At 44.0% G+C, this 25701-nt stretch overlaps 1 protein-coding gene across 2 annotated transcripts in view; it reads left to right on the forward strand.

Moving 5' to 3' along the window:
- Positions 1-325: 325 nt before the first annotated feature.
- The window catches only part of LOC126557723 (limbic system-associated membrane protein-like), a 194229-nt gene continuing 168853 nt past the window's right edge, over positions 326-25701 (forward strand). For both annotated transcript variants that reach the window (XM_050213593.1, XM_050213594.1), the window contains exon 1: positions 326-548. In XM_050213593.1, coding sequence (XP_050069550.1) covers positions 401-548 — 148 coding nt within the window. In that variant the 5' untranslated portion in view covers positions 326-400. The remainder of the gene's footprint in view (positions 549-25701) is intronic.

Genomic DNA, 25701 nt, shown 5'->3' on the forward strand with positions numbered 1-25701 from the left:
TATACTAGGCCGTAGAGTAACCGGTTATTGAACAGCGAGAGTGCGAGAGAGCACAAGAGAAATAGAGAGAGAGAGAGAGACAAAAAATCCCTCTTATTGCCGCTTAGGCAGCTAAAGTGCCCCATCAAGACACTTTGGCGTGGTCATTTGCCGACGGAGCCGAGAGATCGCGATGACTGCACTAAATACCGTCCGGTGGTATCAAGCACATCCGGCAACAGCTATTAGTAGAATGGCCACACACAGACGGCACGGTGACGGTGGCAGTGGCAAAAACAGCATCAACACCATCAACAGTAGCTACGGCCCCAGCGACGGCGCTACCGTTGATGCGACCGATCCGGCGAAGCGCAATGGCCGACCCATCGTCACCGCAAACTGTGCCGGCAACAATGCTATCATGGCGGTGGCCAGCAGCAACCATCGAAGTCAACGAGGCGTAGTTAATTGCTTTCTACGATTTATTTTCCTTCGCAACATGTTCATCCTCCTCATCGTTGTCAGCAGCCTGCTAGTGTCAACGACAGATGCGGTCATCTCCAGCCGTGGTGAGTTAATAACATTCCATTCAAGGGTGTACTTGTGTGCGTTGGGAGTTTTTTTTTTGTTGTATTGGTCCAATTTATCCGCCCGTTTTTGCCCGATAGCACACATATAGCACTCCCACTTGGTGGAGTTTTCTTCTCGTGCTTACAAAGTGAACCTTCGAGACATTCGAAGTCTCGAACATCATAACCTGCGGGCAGGTGCCAGCATCCGGGGAGATGTTTTTTTGGTAAGAGAGCTACCGTCCGCACACGGAACGGTAGTTGTTTAACCGCGAAACTTTATCGAAGGTGGGGAAACTCGGGGGGAGTCCGCTTTAAGCGATAGGGAGCGAATGGCTTTATTACACGTCACTTGTGTAACGTACACTTGTTACCCGTCGGGATGGTTTGAACGATCTGGTGGATGGACGAATGGAACGACTTGAGGATGTTCTTGACATTTCTACGTGGCGTGACATTAATAAATGAAACAATCGAGTAACGCTCGTCGCGTGATCCGGATGCTAACGATAGTTCCGAGAATAGAGCTAGGAAGGAAGGATGTTGGATGCCTTATTTTCTTAGGAAGTGGAGATGAAATAAGCTTTTTTTTATTGCTGAAGAAATTATCTCTTAGAACTATTGCGAAGATACGTCATTGCGAGAGTAGCTTTTGCTCCTGTCAGTCATTAAACGGTCGTCCCGTTGATAGAATAAAGCAAGAAGAACCGAGTCAAAAATAACAGCCGCTCTAACCAAAGTTCTTCGAAGCAAGTTTCGGAATCCCTGATTCCAACTCCAAACCAACCAACCGATCCATTGCTCAAAAATAATGAGCATTTTATGGTGCTCATAATTCCTTTGCGAATTCGTCATTATCTGTGCTTTATAATCTCCAAAACTATTTATTGCTCACTGCACGAGTTTAGTTTCATAGGCAATGTGGGAATGACACCGCTCCACAGCAGTCGTTATCATTCCATCGGGGTAGGAGGGAAGGCTAAAAGCTGTGCTGTGACTCTTGTAAATCAGCCAACCGTCAGCAAACAAAAATCAAATCCTCATATCAGCAAATTCCCAACTTTGCACCTTCCAGCAAAGGCCGCCAAGGATCAGCATCGGGGGGGAGGGAGAGATGTATCGGTGGGCTCCGTCGGGCTAAAGTCGTTGTTTTCGGAAGGAGGGTTATTTAGTCATAAATCTTGTTCTGGCGCTCCCGCACACAGACAGCGGAGCACGAAGGTAGAAACACCTACTAACCGGGCTAACCAGGCAAAACATGTGCACTTTGGTGAAGCGCTAAAACATCTTTGACTTCAACTTTCTCCCTCGCGCCGCGCTTAGTTTTGCGTCCGGATGCTTTCGGAAGGTGGTCGTCTTTCTGCAAATGATTTATACCGACACCCCGCGATACCGAACCAAAACGAGAGACACGCCTCGGTGAAGCTTAGCAAAAGCAACTTGCCGCACCCGCTCGACTTTGCCGGTTTGGCCAGTAGTTTGCCTGGTCTAAGGTTCTTGTAAACAGACGTAAAGGAGGAAGAACTTAACAGCAACAACGAAAAAACCACTTATACACCATAGCGTTAGATTAAATGTTGGAGCTCAACCCATGGCTTCGTACAACATCGACCCATTGGAGCTGTGGGTGTGGGGGTATGGCTAAAATCGTACACAAAAAGTGCCTCCTGCAATTCGTACCGAATCAGGAACATAATGATTTACATCAAACGCCATTAAATTACCATAAATAACAATTTATCTATTTCCAGTGGGTCTTCGAATGTGGGCCCACTTCCATATGAAACGCGGTGGCGGCAGAAATGGAAAGGAGCTTTTTTTGTTGTTGCTTTGGTGGGTTTGGTCCCTAGGAAAGGAGCCTAATTTTGCTCCCATTAAACAATTGAAAAGTTCCTAATGGACTTTCCATCCATCCATCCATCTATCTGGGCATTTTTTTCTTTCTTCTGTTTGTCCTGTTTGCCAATGCTAGCTACGAAGCTCCCGAAGGTCTCCCCTTATCGTTGCGGTCCCGTTTATCTGCTGTGTGGCAGCAGTGACAAACCGTAGGCAGCACCACCATACCGGGCCCGGGCCTCGTGCCGGCACAATCGAAACACAGCAATGCAATGCAATCAACAAAATCATGATACTGCCATGAGACAAATCCATTTTCTTATCCACAGTTGAAAACTTTCAAACCACTTCTTGTCCACGCGCTTACGCTTTCTCGTGGATGTTCGTGAATCGCTGCCTGCTGCTGCTGCTGCTGTGGCGGTCGTACCGGTGCTTGGCACAGCAGAAGCTGTAAACTTTTTGCCATAAATCAAGCAGAAGACACACCACCGCCTAGCGGCAATGTTGCAGCAGTTTTTGCCCGGCAGCTGAAGGATGATGGCCCGTTAAACGGCCGACAGGGAACATCTGTGGACGGGTGGGGGAGCTGGGTATGTGTGTGTGTGTGTATGTGCGCGCGGGCAAAGGTTACATGACTGTGGTGGAAATCGACCATGTCGTTTCTCGCTTCGGTTTACCTCAACCGGTCCGTCAGCCGGCCGGAGCCTCAGCTGGCCGATCAAGCAAAAAACCCAACGGTTTGGTGTTCCCGCATACGGCGATTGGGTGATTTTGCTGGGGCGATGCATTGTTTTGAAAGAGTTTCACTCCTTACCCACTAAACGACCACCGATTCCACCATCGGAAGTCGAGTGGGCAACCGGAAAGGACGGACACGCTGCGCCACGAGTGCTTTTGGAGATTGCGATGACATTAGTAAATAAAATAAATGAAGAGACAGGCGAGTGTCTTTCTTGTTCGGCTCTGCGGACGTACGTGGACGGTGTGCTTGGGTGCTCCACTTCAAGACGCAAAAGAATATTCCAAGATCGGTTGGAATTTCCTGTTTCCTGGTGGTTTCACCGGGTGCACAGTTGGCACATAATCGAAACCAATGCAAGCCGGGGCCCTACATCCGATGCTGCTGGAAACGATGAAACGAAGCGAATAAACGTTGACATAAATCGATCTAATGGCTGTAAATCCATTAAAGGCTAGTTTCTCACCCGTAGATAAGCGGATGCTTCGAAATGGTGAGGAAGTATCAGCGGGACGCTTTTGCAGTACTGTATAAAATGTGAATACGATAGCCATGGTCCATCGGTTTCGATCAATCGGAAACGGCAGAGGATTGATTATTTTGAAAATGGCACTTCTCGGGCGCACATTATCTTCCACGAACGATCGTCTGGATTAATGATGATGGTCATGGTATTGTTGTGTGTATGTGTGTGTGTGTGTGTGTGTTTGTGTGTGTATGAAAGACTTTCACAAAGCCCTCACAACTAGAAGGCCAAAGAAATTAATGATATCACATCCATAATGAATGAGTCGTCGCTGGAAGAGGAACCCGGCTTGGAAATGGGAAAATAATGTTTTAAGCATTTAATATCATTATTGAAAGGTTCTCTGCCTTGCTGTCTGCACGAGCAGTGTTTGAGTGAGCAGCACCATGTTAAGCAATCCCTCTGTAGAAGCGCTAGCGTTGGTCATTTAGCACCACTCGATATGCATCGCTCGCTTCGCTACAGCACATGAGCGTACGGCGCATTGCATACAACAAGGCGCACGGCAGACGAACATGCGAATGTAAATATTTGGCTCGTTTAGCAAAAATTATTTCGCAACAAATTTTACACGGTAAACACCCTTGCAGCACTCCCTCGTTCCATCAGTTTTCGTGTTGCTCAGGGAAGCATATGCCCGTAGCTCTGCACTGCACGGGAAAGAAATATTCACGGTATTCCTGGTGCTTAGTGTCTTGTGCCGTGTTTTCCTCGTTCTTTTTCATAATGCAGCTTTTTTTTTTTTTAAATGCCCTAGTGGGGAGGCTTTTTTGTGCTGTGTGCTGCTGGGTAGATTACACGTTTAGGTGTGTTTGTCTACGTTTGATCAACACATCCATCGTGAAGACTTTCGACAATGCATTTGCGAAAGAACACGTGAGTGAAGCAAAAAAGGCGGCAGGAAACTTAAGCATACAGACGAGTTGTAGGAAGCAAACACAGGGACAAAAAAAAACCCCTTCTCTTGACGCAGTTTTTCCACGAAGCAGTATCGTTTTTCCTTTGCACAATTTGCTATTGCGTGGTGCTGCTTTGTGTTTGTAAGAAAATGCTTCAGTTTTGTTCTGTTTCGGCGCGTTATTTGCTCTACCCAAACCAGGGGGGGGGGGGGGGGGGGGGAATGGCACCATTTCGACACCATTTACACCGACGCGATGAGGCTGATGAAAAACTCAAACAGATACGCAACACTTTTCTGCCTACAGCTGAGACACACACCAGCAGAAGCAGCACGCTCACGCTATGACCGGAAGTGTTTGGAAATGCTAACGGAAAGCTAAACCACGCGGAACGCGGCTGTACGGCAAGGCAATACTAAATATTTATCGTCTTGAAGTAATTACTTCCTGTGCGAATTCGGTTTCGATTCCGAGAGTGCCTGGCAGGGATTTTATTTTGGGGGGCGTGTGTGTGTTAGTGCGTGCTTGTCTCCTCCGTTCGAGCACGGCACAGCAAAGGCGTCCTGGGTGCTAGGAGCGTAACGTGGTGATTTATTCGATTCGGTTCTATTTTCCCCATTCGACGGAATGATATTTCAAGGACACACGGGGGTTGGTTGGCAGCCGCGAAATTGGGTTTCGGACTCCGGCAGACCGAGCGTAAGTGGGTGAAACTATGTGCAGAATTTAAACCATTTGTGTGTCACTTTGTGTAGGAGAAACCGAGCGTTGCCTGTACTTGTGGCTAACCTTTTCTATCGGCTTCGATCGAGGTCATATTGATTTTGGCCGAAAATATTGTTCACTATCTGAGGGCTATTTGATACGGTGTTGGGAGCACGATAGGTAGGTGAGCACGGGTAGGTTATTCGCGTGGAACCTTTAAATTGAACAAATAAAACAAATGGAGTTTTTTCCCCAACAGATGTACTTGAATGTTACGTTACGAACAAAACGATAAAGCATAGTTGCAATCTAGCAAAGAGTGAATGACCGATTTGGGACGTTCCGGAATGAAATGTTTCATTTTTCGAAGCTTCTGTCTGGGATAGCTCCATTCCATTCCGCGCTCGGTGGTTCACATTTCATTCGCACTTGGGCCTATAAAAATAACATAAAATCTAACGATAGGGAATAAAATCGAATGTGTGAAAAAAAAGTATCAAAAAGAAAAATCGAAACGAAAGCAGCATAAAACATAAAACCATTCGCAAAATCTACCATGACTGAGTCGTTTTGTGTTTCCCTCCCTGCGAAACGATTCCCACTGCCAGTGATGATCATGATGATGATGATGATGCTTGCAGTAATGTTGGAGAAATTTCGACGAAACCATTGGCCAGCTAGTTCAAAACTGGTTTTACAGTGTTTCCGGTTGTTATGAGTTTCACGACCGTCATCGCCAGCGTTTAGGCTATTGGAAAACAATATAAAGAAGCAATATCATTTTACGCACATCGTGCCAAAGCCAAAAAAAAAAAAGGCACACAACAAAGGCACGGGTGCGATAGGTATCGTTTGTATGTGTAACGCACCCACGGTACAGCGGAAAGTGTTGATAAGGAAGAAGCGCGGAATGATTTTATTAGATCCTTTTTCTGTTTTGCTACTTCCCCGCTACCATTAGCTTGCAGGTCGAGGATGATGCTGGAGTGTTTTTATCTTGCTGGATGGATTATTGAAAAGTTCACCTAAAGCCATATCCAGGCGGGAGTTTGCCCGTAGTAAAATATTCAAATGGACCTCGGTAGGTGAATAAGAGTGACCGTTCGTGCAAATGGGTTCATAAATAGATCAATTTATGAAATTTGTTATGATTATGTTATAGAGTAGGGTAAAGGTGATTTCCAAAGTGCCGTTCTATTGCACGGTTTATCGACCGATCGGCGATATGCTGAGTACTACCGTTCGCATGTTGCATTACGTACGGCGTACTGGGCGCCTCCATCAATCAATTAGCGGAAAAACAGCATATGTATATCGTTGCAAAATAAAGAGCCCATTTACTTAGGGTATCGTGTAAGCTGGGATTATGTGCAACCATCGATGGAATCCACTTATTGACGTAAACCTGTTAACCTCTGATGCTTTAGGGGTTGAGTACGACAGCGCCAAGAAGCGGTCATGAGTTGCTATCGGGTGCACTGTTGACAATGCTAAACGAGTACTTTTTTTAAGGTTTCTTCAAAGCATTAAAGCCCCGGTAATAGCGAATAGTATGTGGTGTAATTTATTGCAGCATGGATAAATTTGTGTAGCTGTACAATACTTTCCACAGTGGGGCTTCTTCGATTTATTTAAATTGCCTATTTAAATTGACGACTTACTGTAATATAAAATTGAAATAAAAATTCCAGTACGTTTTGATTTTTCTCACAAATTTTTAGCTTTCATTATCAGAAGGTTTTGCTCTTCCAGTCGGTAAGAGTCGCACGACCGAAAACCAGTTAACATTCCTAAACGGTCATCTAAATGCGATTGGTTTCGATTTTTTATTCATGCATACCGTCATGTTTCTTGCTAGACAGGCTGCACTTTGCGCGTCTCGCATATGTTCACTATTCAACTAGCTGGAGAGACTGGACCAGCTTTCGAACGGTAATCGAATCGAGAGCGAATCATCTTGTCAGTTTGCTCGTTTCTTTCGTGTTTTGAGGTTAATTAGAATTGACCGTACAGGAACAATCGTTTTGGGGAATTTGGGAAAAGAAAACGCTTGCCCATTGTGCATTGAAGGTGTACGGTTGCAGGGGAAATTAATTAAAATTAGCATTACCGGTATCACCATTTGTGAAACATTTGTCTGATTGACGTACGGTTCGACAGATGTCATACTGAAACGGTGTGTTAAATGTGCTCCGAATCGGACAAGCCTGGCTGCACAGCAATAGGAAGAAACCCTTTTTCTATTGTGCGCAAAATGCGGCAGTGTGATTATGATTGAATTTTAGGCTGAAACTGTGTGGGGCTACTTGGCCGGTTTTTGGCTGGCACGTGTCGGTTTAATTCCATATTTCAGCTGTATGATGTGTCCTGTGTGATTCACTGAAAGAGTTGGTGTATCGGCACAATGGAGTATAATCCGTTGAAGCTATGGAAGATTTATTGTTAAAAATGGTAAATAAAATTGTTAGAATGTTGTGTCTTTCGATGCAGTAAAATGGTAACAAGATTCATAGAAAAAAAGCAAAAATTTGAAGTGAACAAAATACTAGAAACGTTGAAAATTCAAATAAGTTTAACAACACAATGAACAAAATTTAAATTCAGAAGCAAAGAAGAAAGAGGAGAAAATGAATAATTTCGCTTGTCAATTATAATTAGAATGATTAAAGCGTAAGAATATTTCCCTTTCATAAGAACATTCAATTCATAACTCTGCTTTGCAAGCATCTTTTTGTTAAGTAAATATACTTAAACAAACATAAACGAAACAATACGAAAGACAAAAATGTGATGAAACCAACAAAGGATAAGAATGAACAAAGCGGACCAGACTGGACTGCTTCTTGCCGAATTTGTGGTAGAACCGGGCCCACCACCTCTGCTAGTGACAGTTATTGATGGTCATTATTAATATCTTTGCACTCCGTTACAAACTTCTGTTTTGTATTACCTTCTCTTTTCAATGAGGAAATTGATAGGACCATACGAAAGACTTGGCTGTCTGACGATGGTACGTAAATCGAATCACAGATAGCCAACCGACGGAATAAAAATAGAGGAGGTGGTCTAAGAAGAAGTATTGATAGATTGTTGTTGAGTTTTGTTTCGGGAAAATATAATCCTGTGTGTTTAACGCATCTCGGGCGGAAAAGTTCACTTGATTGCTTTTGTTTACACAATGAAAAAGCTTCAATTTTTGAAGAATTTTTGTATGAGAATGTACGCAGTGGAACACATGGAACTTCTAATACTCCTTCTTGGCTTTACATAAATTCCTACTAGGTCACGAAAGCCACTTAGTCAGATAGTCACAGTCCTCACTACGGGAGAGCGCTTACACATGACACTATTTTTCTAATATAAATCAATGCTTCGGAGGGTTAGGGCACTCAGCCCGTTGAAATATTATAAATACAAATATATTTGTGTTCACAAATACACTGAAATAACGATTCTATATTCCAGCTTGTGCAATTAATCTATAAAACCGACCAGACATTTCAGATTAATTAAATGAAAGTAACAATAAACAGCGTAAAGTAATTTTATTATTAATTGAATCGAACGAAACAAAAACAAATCACACAGGAATCAACTAGACTGTGTACCACCCTATCGAATATACGTATGAAAGTATGAAAAAAAGGCCAAATCGTCGATGAGCGGTAAAGGAACGCGTGGCTGTTTATTGGATTAGAAGGATTTTGTTATTTTTCATTCCTTCCATTCGCTCCTAGCTTTAACGCTATTCTACCGCTGCTCTCCTATTTTTACATCACGCTCGGCAGCCCGTAGTCTCGTAGTCAATCATTCACTTGCTGTCGGTTTTTGCTAGGTTGATTAGGGACCGAAGGCAACGGCAGTTAATGTTTTGACGATAGCTTATTTGTTGATTGGATTTTCGCTCTGTCAAGCGGGAGGTACTCTTAAACAGGACCCAGCGGAGCGGTCCACCTGCGCGTTCAGCTGGATTTATTGATTGAAGTTAAGAAATACAGTCTTAGCGAGTCTGTCAGCAGGAGCACAGGTTACAGCGGAGCTAAGGAGAATTAAATAAAAGCTTATTAGCGGAGTAAAGCGAAAACGATTGAAAAGGAGTCATGGAGCTAGGGGCTCCGCGATTGTTTACTGTCACGAATTAATGCTACTTTTTTGGAACGCCATTTTACTGAGCTCGTTAGTGAAAAGATAATCTAGATTTAAAAATTTTAATTAACGCAATTGTTCGCTGTACAGAATGTGAAGAATAAATTCGATTTGATTGAGAAATTAATTGAGGCGCTTAATTTTGAAAATTTGAACTTCTTGTGACACTTTTGGATTATCTCTGCATAGGTGGATGATGATGTTGGGTTGTTATGTGTAGAATGTTTAAGAATTAATTCAATCGTAAGCAGGTTGTGTAACTCACCACGTGCATCAACACGATCTGGAAGGAAATTTTCGAACATGGCCCAACGACACATGACATCGCATAAGCTGTCATGTTTATCATAATGAAAACCCTTCACTCCACTCCCACTGCTACGGATTCAGAGCTGAGTGTCGTTCTACCGATGCCCAGCGTTTGGTGATTAGACACTCCGGCCACAGCTGGCAGTCCTGAAGGTGTTGGCCGGATGTGAAAGGCAGATTAGTTCGTTAACTGGAATCATCAAACGCTTGAGTCGAGGAGATACTTGAAGCTGAAAGAGTCCTTTACTCGCTCGGCTAAACTCTCCGCCTCCGCGTGTGCTGCGTCCCGCACGTGAGTTAAAGCGATATCTTGACCCTGGTACAATAAATCGCAACTCGTAGCTGGACCTCACCGTAGCTTCACCAGCGCGCTCGGATAGCTTTGGCCATAATTTTACCCTAAAACCTCGCAACGTGCGAGGTTGCGAAAGCCTTGGCTGGCTTGACGGTTTCCCAGTATCACCCACGGTCGACACGTACGGAATCAGTTATCAGCATACGAAGTGCGAAACACCGTTCACCCACACATGCGCCGACAAACATAACCGAGCTAGCCTAGAATAAAAGGATAAAGCTGAGCCCGATGCTTTAAGAGCACGCTAGCGAATAACACAAACAACAGGAATAGAACGCTATCGCAAAGATGATAGCACAATGTCCCTGGCGAAAGATAGTGTTGTCGGCGCTGGGATGCTTTTCCTCACTTCTCTCAACACACACACACACACACGATGGTTGTCTCCGCTGGGAACAACGTGCTTGGTTGGTTGGTTCACGCTGGACGACCCCGTGACGATGGATGTGAGATAAACGAAACAAAAAAAAAAAAAAAGTGAACGCCCGAGCAGAAGCAAAAAGCTTTGAAGATTCACGTACACCAAAGCACGCCGATGGGTGTGCGGGCTGGTGAAGCTTAACCGGCTGGGAGAGACGTTCAAGTACTGTGGACGAGCATGGTGCATCGCAGTTGACCGAAGGTTGAACGCCAACACGGTGTGAAATATATTTCTCGCTGTAGCGTGGCAGTGCTGTTGGAGCGGTGGTAAATAAATGCAGAGCACATTACGGTTGGTCATTTACGAGACACGATCGTGCAGCAGCAGACGATGGAAACGGTTTGGCGGGCAAAGTGGGTCTATAAAATATCGTCTGACAGTAGCAGCGGCGATGCGACGATGTTTGATGCGTGGCGGCCCTCTGTTGCGCAGACAAGCAAACGCTGTATGGGTGAAAAAAGAAAGCTGACGAGCACCGGTAAAGGGCTCATTGGCAATGCGAGTTGTCAGCAGGATTCGTGGAGTCCTTAGAGAGGACGTCGTGCCGGACGTTCGGGGAGGAAATCCTTTTCGGTTGATGTTGTTTTGCGTCCTCGCCGCCTGGTGTCCTGGACTCATCTTTCTTTGCGGAACGGCACAGCCGGCACAGGGACATAAAGTAGACCACTAGCACCAAATGGAAAGTCCCAAGATACGAAAGTAGCAGTGGCGAAGGTATTGTCGAACAGGCTACCGAGGACACGTAGCGCTTTTGAATTTTTAATGTCCCATGCATCCTGGTGGAGTCTGTAAATTGGAGCGGCCCACCAGGTTGGAAACAAAATTTTAAAGTACGAATCCATTCTTTGGAGTGCTCTGGAGTGTTTTGGCCGGTTAAAGAGTGGTCGGGCATTAAACAGGTGTGAGCTGAAAGGTACAGCATAACCGTTATTGTTGTGATGCTCTGTAACGATAAATCTTTATTACAATTTGATGTCATTTTTGAAACCTGTGTGAACTGGCATGGAGTTGTGCGTTATTCGTTTGAAAGCATCACGTAGCGAATAATTGTGAATAAGTCCTCAATTTTGGCGGAATAAGTGACGAGTTTGATCTCGTACGAAGTAGCCGGTAGTCGGTAATATCTAACATTAGTGAGCTCAGTCAGCTCGCTTCAAATCCACTTCGCCATCTTTGTGACACTTTTCACACAACAAATGTTGCTTCCAGAGGCGGAAGAAGACACATGGAGAGCCTCAGAAAAATGGAAGTTAATGGTAAGGGTCTCCCTGCAACGTTAAATTTGTGGTTGGTAGTTTTTTTTCAGATATCAGAGACGATAGTATACGGTGATCAAGAACTTTTTTCAACACATGCAAGAAAATTGGGCTGTTGGGAGACTCGATTTTAAACAATTGTCTATGCCATTAATAGATCATATATTTTCCAGGAATGAATTTTTTTGGGAGGACCCTCTACAAAATTTGTGGTCCTCTAAATATCAGTGGATCCCGTCACCAAGCAGCAACTTACAGGAATATCTCACCGCAGTCGAAGTCTCATAAAAGTTTAAGCTGTCAAGAAGCATCTGCTTAGTTTGCTAATGCTATGATCCGCCGCTAATCACTGGCTATTCTACCATTCCTGAGGAAAATAATACGAATTTTAACGTCCTTTTCTACTGATTGTGAACCACAGTTTCTGTTGAATGCTCTATTCACTTAAAATTTTTGACTTTTTGTTCTCCAGAAGTACCAGAATCTGATAGATATCACAAAGACTGACGCTTATCAAACACTTCATCATTTTGCCCGGACCATTTCAGGCGGACAAAAAACGATACGATTTGAACTCTCGTATTATAATGCATATTTCATACAAAAATTTGATAGAAAGCTTTGTCCAAACAGAGAGAGAAGAGACGAAAGCAATCAGGAATGATAAAAAAGCATGAAAAATACTACTCGAACTCGAAAGGATGGGGATAAAATTGCATCGTAACATTACAAACGCTAGCCTGATGGGAATAACTTTACAATAGTCACTCAACCTTGCCGCGAAAACTATGTTGAATGTGACAGAAACAAAACGATCGAATTATATTCACTTGATTGAACGTACATCTGTTCGTTTTCTGGTTGCAAGCTCCCAACTCCCCGACTTCATAGCGGACACCATTACTATTAAATAATATTATCCCTACCAAGAGGTTAGTACGAATGATTAACGGGACTGTGGGAAATGAATGGAGCCAAGTGTCCGACTCTCCCGCCAGGCTCCCTTCACTAGTTTGAAATATACCGCCAGGTAATGTGGAAATGCATCCCTGCTAGTTGTTCTTCCCCGTTCCGCCGAATCGGTGCGCGTGTCGATGCTAGAAAAATGAGCCAAAGGTTTAGCTATTTTCCTTTCAATTTGGTTTGCTTCCCGGTTCCCCGGATGCTGCGACACGATCGTATTAACTTTGTCGAAAGTTTGCTACCAGTGTTCGCAAGTCGGCAAGCTATTTTTCCCGATGAAGAATCGGAACGGTTCGGCAGGTTGCAGTGTGGCGATGAATTCCCCACCAGTGCACCGTTGTCGGAGGTTTTCGATCGAAGTATCAACTTTATTAGACACTATTCATCAGCACCAACACATGGGTTGACAGGGTTGTTTTTTTCCGTTCTCGCTTTCGTTTAGTAAGGGAAGGTATTTTTTGCTCGTTCGGCTCGTACTACTTTTCTTTTTCCCGCTCGTTTTCTGTGAAGGCAATGGAGCCAAAGTTGTGCGCTGAGTGCTCATAGTTCGTCGCCAGAGGACAGATGGTTGCAACGAGCTTCTTTAGCGAGCAGCATTTTTCTGTCACATGCTGTACCGTTGCTGGTTACAAAACTGTACGATGGGAACGGAATTTTAGTGCACGAGGCAAATAAAAAAGAAAAGAAAAAACATTGCTGAAACACTGCTTCTGCCACGCCGTCCACACACGAAACAGTGCCAAAGAAGTCTTTCGTTTGCGTGGGGAACGGCGCTGGTGGAACATTTTAGTGAAGTTGTTGAGGGAGATAAAGATACAAAAGCACATATATTTGCGCAGCGCATGCGGATGGGCGTGGAGAGGGGTGATGAACGAAAAAAGGGAAAACAAAAAATTAAAGGAAACTACTGTAAGAAAAGCTACGGAAAACGGAAAGGAATGCGCTGATACTTTATCTTCCCAAACTACCACATGGCGCACCGATATCGTTCGGAGCATGGCAGTAAACGATCGTTCTTTTGCATTATGCTTGAACTGTTTCTCCTTGTGCACTAATCCAGTGCCCTCGAGTGGAAGTGCCAATCGGGGAAATTGGACACTGGCAGCACGGCGTTGCGTCTGTGGGTGTGTGTGTGTGTGTGTGGGTGCTCGTTCCTATCGAACGAATTTTCTCATGGTTTTCCGAAATTTTCACATGTGTTTCGACACAAGTGTTTTATGACTTCGGGACGGTGTGGAACATGGATCTTGGAGTGCGGACTCTTGGAGCGATGGCAAGTTGAAGGGGAGGAGTTTAATGTAGAGGAAAAGTTTTGCTCCCGCTCGCATGATGAACGATGGTGGGTAATTAATCATCGGAAACGATATTCACTTTTGGCCTGGCCCCGCTGTACGAGTGCCACATGAGAATCGGGTAATGTGTGCCCTTTTCTTTGCACTCACATACCCCAACCCAATGAGCCCATTTGTGAGAGCACCAACTTATGTGCCGTGCAAAATCTGGCCCTTGTTCTTGTTTCAGGTTGAAGGAACGCGCCATCTTGAGAGGGCACGCTCTGGCTGCGTTTTGCCGGCCGAAGTAATCACGCCGTCCATATTCTCCAGCGTGCAAACGCAAGCCGTACCCGTCCGTAGCGGTGCAGTAATTAATCATCACACGTACGCGCCGAAAAATTGCGCTTGCTCAAAATGGGCTCCATGGGGCGAAATGTGAACGCAAGAAAAGAAAGCATGCCAGTGTACGGCGCGAAACAGACCGGAACGAAGTGAAGACAGTAGCCGAACACAGAACAAACAAAAACAAATGAGAAGAAACCGAGCCAAGCCTGGGGCACAAGGCGTGGAAAGTGAAAAATCTGGGAAAATTTGACACCGCACGCCTTTCCGGAAGGCTTTTGTGACGAGCGACCCGGTACACACGGGACGTCGAGCAATTGATGAGGCGCCAAACCGTACTCGGGCAACCGTCTCCCACGGAACTGGGTTGAAGTGGCGGGAAAGATTTTGAAGGCGTGCGGATCGCTTTCAGCACTGCTGAAAATGAGCGTGAAGATTTATGACACTTCGGAATGTAATTTAATATTCATTTATTTAAATTCCTGCTCGGAAAATCTCAGCCAGCGCACTGGATCGGGCAAGTGTATCTTCACGCAAAACACCAGCACGTGGAACTGATTGTGTCTTTGGTGTTATCCTTGTGTCGCACGCACCGCACCGCGCGAACAGATGACGGATGTGCAACTGGTCTCGTTGTACGGGGGTGCGGGTGCCAGCTCTTGGGCTGCGTTAATGATTTCGCTCAATTATAATCGCGGTGGGAAGCGTTTGTGGACATCGAAATATGATGCTCGAAGTAATTAGAGCTCGGTAAAGGTCGCTTTATAATTGATGTTGAGGTTGTGAAGCATTTAAGCAGCCGCGAGAGGGGGAAAACGCGAAAGGATCAACTGTCTTTGCGGCGTTATGCGGAGTTGCGGCGAAGAGGAGGTTGATAATTTCTTTCACCAATAGCACCCAGTACTGATAAGCGGTCGGCTTTGATACTTTGACAATATTTGCTATTGATTCCAAGCGATGGAAAATAATGAATTTTTCAATACACACCAAGACTCTGTACTCTACTCACCGGCAACTGTTGTTCGGTCTAATTGAAATGCATCATTATTACATGCTTGAAGGCTGCTGAAACCCTATCATAGTTGATAACATCTCATAACACAATCGTTGCCATGCCATCAACAGCCATCCACAGCCACAAGAAAACAAGCGTATGTAAAAGTCTGTGTAAAGAGGTCGATTTTCCTTCTGACCAACAAAGAGTACATACATTTCCGGCAGAAGTATTCGTTAAAAAACCCTCTCTCTCACACACACACACACACACACACACACATGAACATGAAAAGTCAGCTCTTCGTTCACTGTCTGGCCATAAGCGGATGAGTCGGTCTTTCTCCGGGGCAAACGTAACTTTGGCTGACTTTCCACAGTCACAGATGCACGATTATTAGCATCGCATGAGCGAGTAGCTTACAGTCGCATGCAGAACTGCAGCATCTCAGAAACAGTGCTGTGAGTTGCCAAGCGGGTCAAAGGTTTCGGATCGATCCGTTTCAAGCGCCCGGAAAGTAAGTATTTAAACAGAAATCACCAGCAGCAGTGCTTTTTGCTGGTTCCACCGTAACCGAGCCCAGCATTACGGCTTCGTTTAATTAATGGTTTTGGTTTTTCCACTTCCTACCGTAGCGCTAACGTTTGAAGCGATGAATACAATTCATGACAACTGCATTCTGGCACGATTCTCAACAGTAAATGCGGTGACGTGTGTTGCTGGATGGTGTACGTATGTTTGAACGTGAATAGAGGAAAGTATCCATTGTCGATGAAAGTGGTTAGGATGCTGCAGGAAAGCCAATCAAAGTTTGGAATCATACGGAAACAAACATTTCTAACAAACAAATCAGGATTTAACTTCAGAAGTAACTAGTGTCTCTTCTTGTTTGAAGCCAGACACGATAGGAATATTTTATTTTCGCTGTGGTTAAAAGGATTATAATTGTATGTTTTTCTTTTTTCGGGTAACCATCGAGCGGAGTGAGTGACGGTAGCTCGTACAATGAGCGAAGCGTTGGTTGATTTGTTCCAGTGGTATTGTGTTTGGTGACCACTACTGTGCATAATGTCAAGTTGTCCAGGTTTGACCGCAGATTTCCAAACAGCTTTGTGGCGATACATATTTAATGTCAATTTTAACCACAGCAACTTAACATTATTTGGTGGAATTTGGATGCGAAAGCATGGTTTGATTTATGTTGTTTTGAGAGTGACTTTAATCATTAGTGAATGATATCGTTCACTACTTTTGCGAATTTTATCAACATGAACATTAGCTTTATACATTAGTTTATACATCGGCGATGGGAGCACAGAGTGGAACGATCAATCGATCGAACGAAATATTTCAATTGCAATAATGTCGTTGATTGGTGTGAGTGAGGTAGGAAACAAGAAAACGTCCTTACGTTTATGAGGCACGGCTTTTGGGTTCGGCAATGAAGAAAAGCGGGTGTGTTTTGCTGCTTGGCTTGAATCTCGTAGCGTCCTTCCCTAGATTTTTCACAAACGATAAGGTCAGTTCGCCCTTATTGAAAAACAAAGATAATTAGAGTTGTTTAAATAACCTATTGTCATTCTTATTTGTATTTGTAAGTATTTGCATCAACGCGTTTTAAACAAAATCAACTGTGCCCGTAAAATAAAGTGACTTAGCGTTTTTGTCTTATATGATTTTTTTTATTAGGCCAAATGAAGTAACCTTCGAAGTAATCCCCTTTCGATGCAATGCACCTCTTCTATCTCTTCTCCCATTCTTCGAAGCAGGTGGAAAACGCGATTGCTGGAATGTCCTTTAGTTCCGCTGTCGTTGCGGCTTCTATCTCCTCGCTAGTGTCAAAACGGTGTCCCCGAAGCGGCCGTTTTAGCTTGTTGAACAGCCAGAAGTCGGCTGGTGCCAAATCTGGCAAATATGACGATTGCGGAACAATATGGTTGCCAGTTGTTGCGAAAACTCCCTCAAAATGACGGCACCAGTCGAGACTTCACCTCCTTCAACCCCAAAACATCTTTCAGGACGGTATTGACCGAGGCTTTGGAAATCTCAACAATTTCCGAAAGGTCTCGTCTCGTCGACCGACGTTTGTTGACCACTAAATTCTTGATTCGCAATGTTTCCGCAGCGTTTATTTGATTACGCAAACCAAATTTGATGGATGCACGCTGCTCTACAAACTTGGACATGGTTAATATAGACAAAAACACTTAGCGCATCTCCGAAAACAAATTGTCACTCCTAGCCGGGTTGATGTTGTGGCTTGAATCGTGGCAGAACTGTCAAAAACATGCATATTGACAAATTCTTTTGGCGCGCAAAATTTGACTCCACGCACGCAAAATCCTATGTCACCTTACTTTTCCTACACATTTTCCTACAGTAGTATCTCAAAAAAGTTTCGCAGAATCAACCTACACGAATGCAAGGATCCATAGAGGTGTTGAAAGCGCTGTATGTAGTCATAATTTTTTAAATAAGGGTAATTTGAAGCCGATTCTGTTGATCTAAATTCGGCATTCAATAGTGATCGGAGCATAAAGTACCTAATGAGAGTCTGAAAATTGAGATTAAAGCATTAGCAGTAAAGTTTTCCATAGAGGCGGCAAGCCTATCTGCTGTAAAGAGTCGCTGAATAACGTTGCCAAGAATGGTACTAATTCATCTATAGACGTATGAAAACTGCACCAGGAATTGCTGCCAGGACCGGACCAAACTACACAGGAAAGCTTCACCTCTTTGATTGCAGAAGCTACAACAGCTTCAGTGAAGACAGATAGAGGGACAATAACGCTGTCAGGTGACGAGTCAATCTCGACTGCGTGAGTTCTTTGTGAGTGAAAATTTGGAGAGTAAATCGATGAAAAGTGGTCAGTCGAGCCGCCCTTTCCCAAGTGATTAGCGTAAATTAGGCGAATAAGTGCTTTGTACTGGCGATCAGCTTCGACATATTTCCTCCAGTTAAATTTATTCTTGAAATCTTGTAAGAAGCATTATTTCTTGCATCTGAGATCCTCTTAGTTAAAAGCTCGTCCGAGGGGACATGATAGAAGCTCGATGACTATACTGTTATGATAACATGAAGACAACTCTGGTAACAACTTTATCCTTACTCGGAGGTTAAAAAAAACCGGACACTTTTCCACCGTGGTTTACCAAAATTTTAAGTTATGAAAATAAAAGAAAGAAAACACAGTAATTGTTCAACTGTGCGTTATCATTCTATCTTTTCCTTCTCCTCGTTCTCTTCGCTCACCAATAGAGATTGCTGGTCCATGCTTCCGGAGTTTTTTTTTTTCTGCTGTAAACTTTAGTCTTGCTGACGTCAAAAGATTGCTCCACGGATAAAAGCCATAAGATTTTAAGTTTAAAAATTACGATATAGATGTTTCTACCGTCCCCTACATTAACTTCCATCCACACAGAAAATCTTTTACGGCGAGAAAAGGTTTACCCAAGAAGCCATTACGTACTGTGGTGCAGAAAGTTTTAGCAGTGTACACTCCATTTTCTTTATCCGTGCAAGTAGAGTGTAATACGAAAAAAAAAATCCTTCTTTCCGAAACTAGATTGCAATCGATACGAACTCACGTTCTTGGTGGCAGGAATTGTTTTTTTGTGGAATTTGTGTTTTTGTATGTGTCTTTTGTTCGGTTTTCTCATATCAGTTCAACCATTATCATAATGAATGGCTAGTAATAAAAATTTGTTTCGATCAGTTGGATGAAGATTTCAGGCAAAGAATGAGTTGAAGTTTTCAACCGAAATATAGAGTCGAGCGAACAAAACGTTTCGCACAGTGTGAAATTTGTGCGAATCGTTTGCCTAAAAATTCAGACCGAGTAAATCGGTCAACGCTGGGAAAGCTCGAACTAGGAAAAACGAGGGGCTCGAAGATGAAGCCATGTTGCCGGCGTTTTCGTGACGCCAATCGGCCTCTGTTAGTTACCAGTTGTCGGTCGTTAAATAAGCCAACGTCAATAAAATGGCAGCCAAGCGTGTAAGGCAACGAAATGAAATACTTTTGCTATCCCAAGCCCTTTACTCGCTAGGGTGACATCTTGCAGCAGCTCTTGGAGGCAAAACGTTTCACACAACACGCCTCTGGGAGTCTCATGAGGCTGGATTATTCGGGCGAAATATCTAGGCGAACGAGGCCCGCAATAGACTTGAACGTAAGGTAGGCCTACAACACCATCTGGAAATTCAAAGCATTCTATAGTACAAAAAAAGGGCTGGGCCGGACCGGAAGAATGCAAAGGTCGCTAAAACATTACCCATGCATGTCACAAAAGCAACCAAAACAAAAAAAAGGAGAAATCTTAATACTTTGAAGCCTACCACCACGTGAGAACCGTCTGTGCTCCGCTGGGAAGCTCTGCGGGACATCGTGTAAGCTTAGAACCGCGTGCAAAGAAGTTGCGAATTGTCACACTCAATATTTTTCCAAGCCGATTGGACGACAAACGCTGTGGATCCTGTTGTGTCCAAGGCGCCGCTTCGCATTCCTTAGCCAGGCGCTTCACCTCCATGCCCCGCATGCCAGCGGCACCACGATTCCCCGTAAGATCTTGGGACGATGGTGTGAAATAAAGTTTTTATCTGCTAACGAGCTCAACTCTTGTGCCCAAAGTATAATGCGCGCCCAAGGAGTGGAAAAGCGTCTTAATCTTCAGCGATTCAGCCTGTATCTTCAGCATGTGCCATGCTGCCAGTGGGAAAGATTGCCGGGGCTCGCCCTATACGCCCAATACGAATGCATGCTATTTTGCAAAGTTGGCCAAATGTTATCAACACACCAGCATCATCATCCGCGTGTGAGTGCTCACCGACCGAGTCACTCGAGAGGTGGTGGGACGCGACGGCCGTGCTCGTTCGTCCTGCTTTTCATTTGCTCGCTCGTTCGCCTCCGATGTCTGTGCGTTTTGATCGAAGCCAGTAAACACCGCAGGGCAGAAGTTAAAGCGTTATGCTCAGCAAATATTCGCCGCTCGGAATGTTTTGTGGTTGCAAGGCAAAAATTCGGATAAAGTAAAGCGACGTTGCCAAAAGTTTGTTTGACCTTCGCCGGTCAGGCAAACGTGCGTTGGGGGGCTTTCGCCGCACACAATCGTAGCGTACAAAAACGGACATTCGCCTTCTTGATGTTGGTTTGCAGCCATCGCGTGACCCGGCCGTGAGTGGTTGCTGGAAACGAGCATTAAAGGTCCTTGAATGTGAATGTTCAACACTGGTACTGGTTGTTTCTGGGGGCCGTTACGATTCAACTGCCCCCCCCCCTTCAAAGGGTTGTACAGCAGCACTCAATGTTTGTAAACGATTGTCGGGGGTTTTTTTTTCCTGGGAGGGGATGAAACTGCATTATTAACCTTGAAATTTGCGCCATTTACGGATGAGACAATGGACTGCGGTGCGGGGTTATAAAATTCATGTGATAATGGAAACATTCCTTTAACATAATTGAGAAGAGCTAGCCGGGGTGCTTCAAATGTGATGATGTTGATCAACAAATGGACTGTGTTTGTTGGGCGGCCCTATTGCAGAATCATCTGTGGAGTGCTGAAACGAATGATTATTTTAAGTTTATAACATTTATTTGATAGATTTACTGAGTCCCTTAACATGATGCTCTAGGCAAGAGCTGGCTGTGAACTCTAGCAAGTGATCAACTCAACTAAAACTGTACAACTTTTGGACATTCTGAGCAGAATAATTGCTATTTTATGTTTGATGGAAAATGCAAATGTCTAAGCCACGCGTGAATAAGTAATGCTCCGCTCAGTAATTATATGCTCATAAACATTAGGGCTTCATGCAATATGGATTTACCCCGAATTAACGGGGAAGCGATGCTGAAGCGATCCATTGGCTAATGGCAATGCTTGCAAAAGTAATATCCCCAGATGTGGCTGTGTCTATTAAACCCCTCGGCTGGCAGACAGCTGCCGATTAAACCCACATCACAGGCCGAATGATGAGCGAGACAAAGCACTAGAAATTAGCAAACGAAAATGGCCGCGGTACACTGCACTGGTATGATTTTCAATTGAAGTCTATGTTTGCCATCAAACATTCGCTCGTACCTCATTCTGGTGTTTAGAAACATTTTTTTGATGTTTATTTATTTTATTATTAAGTATGACGGCTCGACGCCGTATTGTCAACACCACTTGTGATGACTGAAGCAATGAACACTATTCAAAAAGGCATATCCCGGGCATGTTCGGTTGTGGATGTGGGGTGGTTGTCCATGTCTATCGGTTGCTTGTCTTGCATTCCTCAGGTGGATGCAGTTGTTTTATTTCTGGTACTAACGGTACGACTATTGCAGCGATGGAAGTTGTTCGCTGCTGGGTTGGCTATTGTGAAACTCTTCAGGCGTTGGACTGTAACATACAAAAACATTGTTATGACAGCACAATCAATTATTTTCCTGTGTACAGTGTTCCCCGAACAGTTGAACAGAGATAGTTCCAGCGCTACCTGACCAGAATCGGATCCAAGAATGATCGATTGGTTCCATCCTGCTTCAGCAAGATCGACTCTCGCTACTCTCGAGATTGAACCCGCCAAACACTCCCAAACCCTACTCCAAGGCATCTGAACTGATTTGGAGAACACTGTACCTTGAAAATCGCCTGCCTGCCCTTTTACGGTAGTGTTGTAACTGTCCCCGAATGCCGTTGTCCCGCCATCGGATCACCCGTGGCACTACGAAAAATACAAACACTTAAGACATGGACAGCACAACAAACAACGAGAAAGGAATAGTGGAAAACGAAAAAGGATTGGAAGGATACAGTGTTTATCAGGTCCCAAAAAAAGTGTCTCCATGATTAAAACAATCAGCGATTTTGACAGAACAAACAATCCGAACAGTACGTCTTATTATTGTTCAGACAAAAATCCCTCACTGTTTCAAACATGGAGACACTGTAATGAGGACGTGGAATCATAGGGCAAGACCTTTGGTTCTGGCGAATCGATGGATAAGCCTGTCAGGTTGCCTGGTAGCCAACACCTCTCTTATTTCTGTCCCCGTTATTGTTTATGATATGTTGGTCTTTGTTGGTTGATATGTTGGATATTTATGCTAAATTAACAAAAGCAAACGAAAATAAACACAAAAGCTAAGTCTAAGTTCTACACTAAAACTTTATCTTCCTGCCTTAACAACCTCTTACGTCATGCCGGTCATCTTCCTATGATTTACTAAATTTACTGATGCCTCAGTCAATGTTCAATCCTCGACGCCGATGACTGACGTTGGATATTCGCCATATGAGCCACAAAATTATTGTTTCACAGTTCTACAACACGTGCAGCAAACTACAAACTCCATAATGCACACAGCAAAGTGGAAATTTTTGTTACAATAAAGTATCGGTTATGTGTCGGATAAGCAATGTATTATGTTACTCTCATAAACGCAAACCGAAGGCTAAACTCTGGAAGGTACATTTGTGGGTAATGCCAGAAATTTGACCCACCCGGGAGACGCACAGGACCAGGACGATAAGCTTTATTTTTTGTTACGAAGGTTTTTACTTTTTGTTTGATTTGTTGGAACGATTCTGTGTCCTTCAAACCGGTAGAAAACCCTCCAGGAAGAGAAACAATTCTTTGAGGACTTACCAGAGTCAACTATGAAAACTAAGCTTTGTACGTGAACCTTACCATATACGTTACGGATGGTATCCCGGTATTGCGGTGGAAGGAAATTTAGCCTAAAACGGTATTTGTGTGCGTCGGAACGCTTGACTAACTCTGAAGAAGCTGCTGGCTACCGAACGACGGGCAGGGAGTCGTTCCTTTTCCTGTTAGAGGAATCGGTTCAGCTTCTTGCTATGACATTGCAAGCAAGGAAAGTCAACCTTTTCCGATCCTCGCTTGGACGAAAAGCGGAAGTTTTTGAACTAGCAATGGGGAGAAAGTTAAACATTATCGATCGGATTTGGCACAGTGCGGGAGGGTGCGGACACTGCCGGACGTTAAGCGATGCGTTTAGCAAACCCCCCCCCTCCTCCCTCCCCCTGAGTTCCCCGAAAGCACGAAAGTTTCAACCGAGCTTCGGTTGCCCTTTCCTTATGCTTTAAAATTCATTTCTAGCTTTCTTTGAAGCGATGCCAATGCTCAAAGGACAAAGCCTCAAGCGCTCTGGCTTTCTCTCCTTCCGCTCAATTGACTGCATCCTCGATGCCGGGTCGTTGGTTTCGAAAGAAATGGGCCACATTTAGCCAAACAGCAAGCAACGGTCTCACATACGGGTTCGACTGCTACTACTGGGTTTCGGGGTGGTCACAAACGGTTTCGGGCCACTACCTGAAGACAGCTGGAGTGCTTTTGTGTTCCGGCTGAATCTGTTGGACCGGCTTGGCTAACGTTGCCGATGACCTCACGTGAGTGCCGAAAGCATTGGCTCGAACTTCACCAAAAAAGGAACAGTGAGATGGCCGTTTTATTTCTTTATTCATGCGATTTGTTAGCCTTTGTCCAGGTGGCTTACGAGGACATGCTTTGGGGATACTTATCCTTCATTCCTTCGCTGCAAACGGATAAATTTTCAAGCATCTGTTTATCTGCCCGGGGGGCTGGTCCGTCCGGCTAAACGGGTCCGGCCGGGGCGGGTGAGTTTTTGGCAGAATATTTATTCGTGGCCATGGGTTGTAGATTGTGCATGTGAAAGCTGGCTCTATTTTGGAGCGATTGCGACCGTATAATCAGTGTCGAAGAAATCTGGGAAATTGATTTTCAAGAAAGACCACTGGACAGGTAGCAAAAGGTTGTTTTTTTGTTATTTAATTTCACAAAATAAAATCATCATAAGAATGTTTGTTACATGAAGATGGTTAGGATAGTGAGCACGAGGAACCAAACGGAGAGAAGAAAATGTTTTGAATTGTAACTGAAACATCGTCTGTGAAGACACCTAATATTCCATTTTGTTTACGTTACACGTTTTACATAAATTCTAAATTAAGGACTTCCAAATGACCGAATTGTGGAAAAAAATCCCCATGGTTAAAGTTTAACACAGTTCGTGTTAGAAAAGTGAGTGTTTGCAATTATAATTTTTTACTAATAACTTTGCTGCAAAATTATAGTGCCAGTGGCCGGATCATGGCCACCCGTATAAATTACATCAAACCTTGGTGACGCTCTACCGCCAACACAACACCATTCAACACGACAATACAACAAAGAGCATTACAGTGTTTGAGGCAGGGCGTTTCGTGCTTCGTGCAGATACTATTCCGACAATCGGGGACAAAGCGAACCGAGAACGAACCTTCTCCCGGCAGCAGCAAAAGTGGTTCAACAATTTCCATCCGGTCCAGTGCTGTGGGACCTAGGGCTACTTTACCGGGGAGCTAGGGATTTACCCGGAGTGGCCCGGGGATAGTGAATTTAGAGCGCGTTGTCTCGTAATTTCTTCCTCACAGCAATCGGAAAACAGAAAACAAGAATGAATGTGCCGTCGTTACTTTATCTGAGATCTGTTACGTTTTCTTACGGTTCAAGAAAGTTGCGCCACTGAGCTACTGCTGCAAAAGTATGAATATAAATAAGTTCATTTTGACGAAATGGTACTCCTTGGCCTGGGAGTCAGTGTGCCATTTCCTGCCTGCTTTGCTAACAGCGTTAGCAGTGTGGAGCGTAACATCTCTGCCAGTTTTGGTGCTGTGGGATTGTGGTACGTTTGGTTTTTTTTTCTTCGAAAAATCCTTGCTCGATTATTTTCTCGCATTGCGTTGCCTGGGTGTATGGTACGACTCATTTTATACTTTGTATGCTTATCATGCTTTTGAGGATTAAAGCAGCTTGAAATTTGGGTCATTTTTGGGCAAGCAAACAAAAAAGCTTAAAAAGTTAATAGAATAAGTAAATGTTTAGTCTGCAATCTAATGGGATAATTGGTATAAATTAGCGAAAAATAACCAGATTCTGTTGTTGTCAAATAGTAAATGTATTTTTTTTTTTCATTTTATTATACAATTGTATGTAAAAAGCAGACTGTGACTGTGGCAGAACATTTTTCTAACGTAATCAAATTGGATTCTAGTGGTGATTCTCGTTCTCTTATGGGGTTAGTGACGCCAAACTTTCGTTAAGCTGATGATTTTATTGAGTGATAACAGCTCTAGCTTCTTTTTTTTTTCTTCTTGGCTTAACAATCTTCTAACATACCCCGATCAGGCCATGGCTTACTGGCATACTTACTACGGGGAACGGTCCGGAAAGGATTTAAACCTCGGTAAGCAAAAGTTCGGCTAAAGAAAAAAACTGGAGTTCAAATTTAATTTGCAAAGGAATAAAAAATATTGCAGTCCATAAATTATTAACTAAAGAGTGATAACGGGGAAGTGGAATTCACATTGATTGGAAAATTG

This window comes from Anopheles maculipalpis, chromosome 2RL (assembly GCF_943734695.1).
Source record: "Anopheles maculipalpis chromosome 2RL, idAnoMacuDA_375_x, whole genome shotgun sequence".
Taxonomy (NCBI): Eukaryota; Metazoa; Arthropoda; class Insecta; order Diptera; family Culicidae; genus Anopheles; species Anopheles maculipalpis.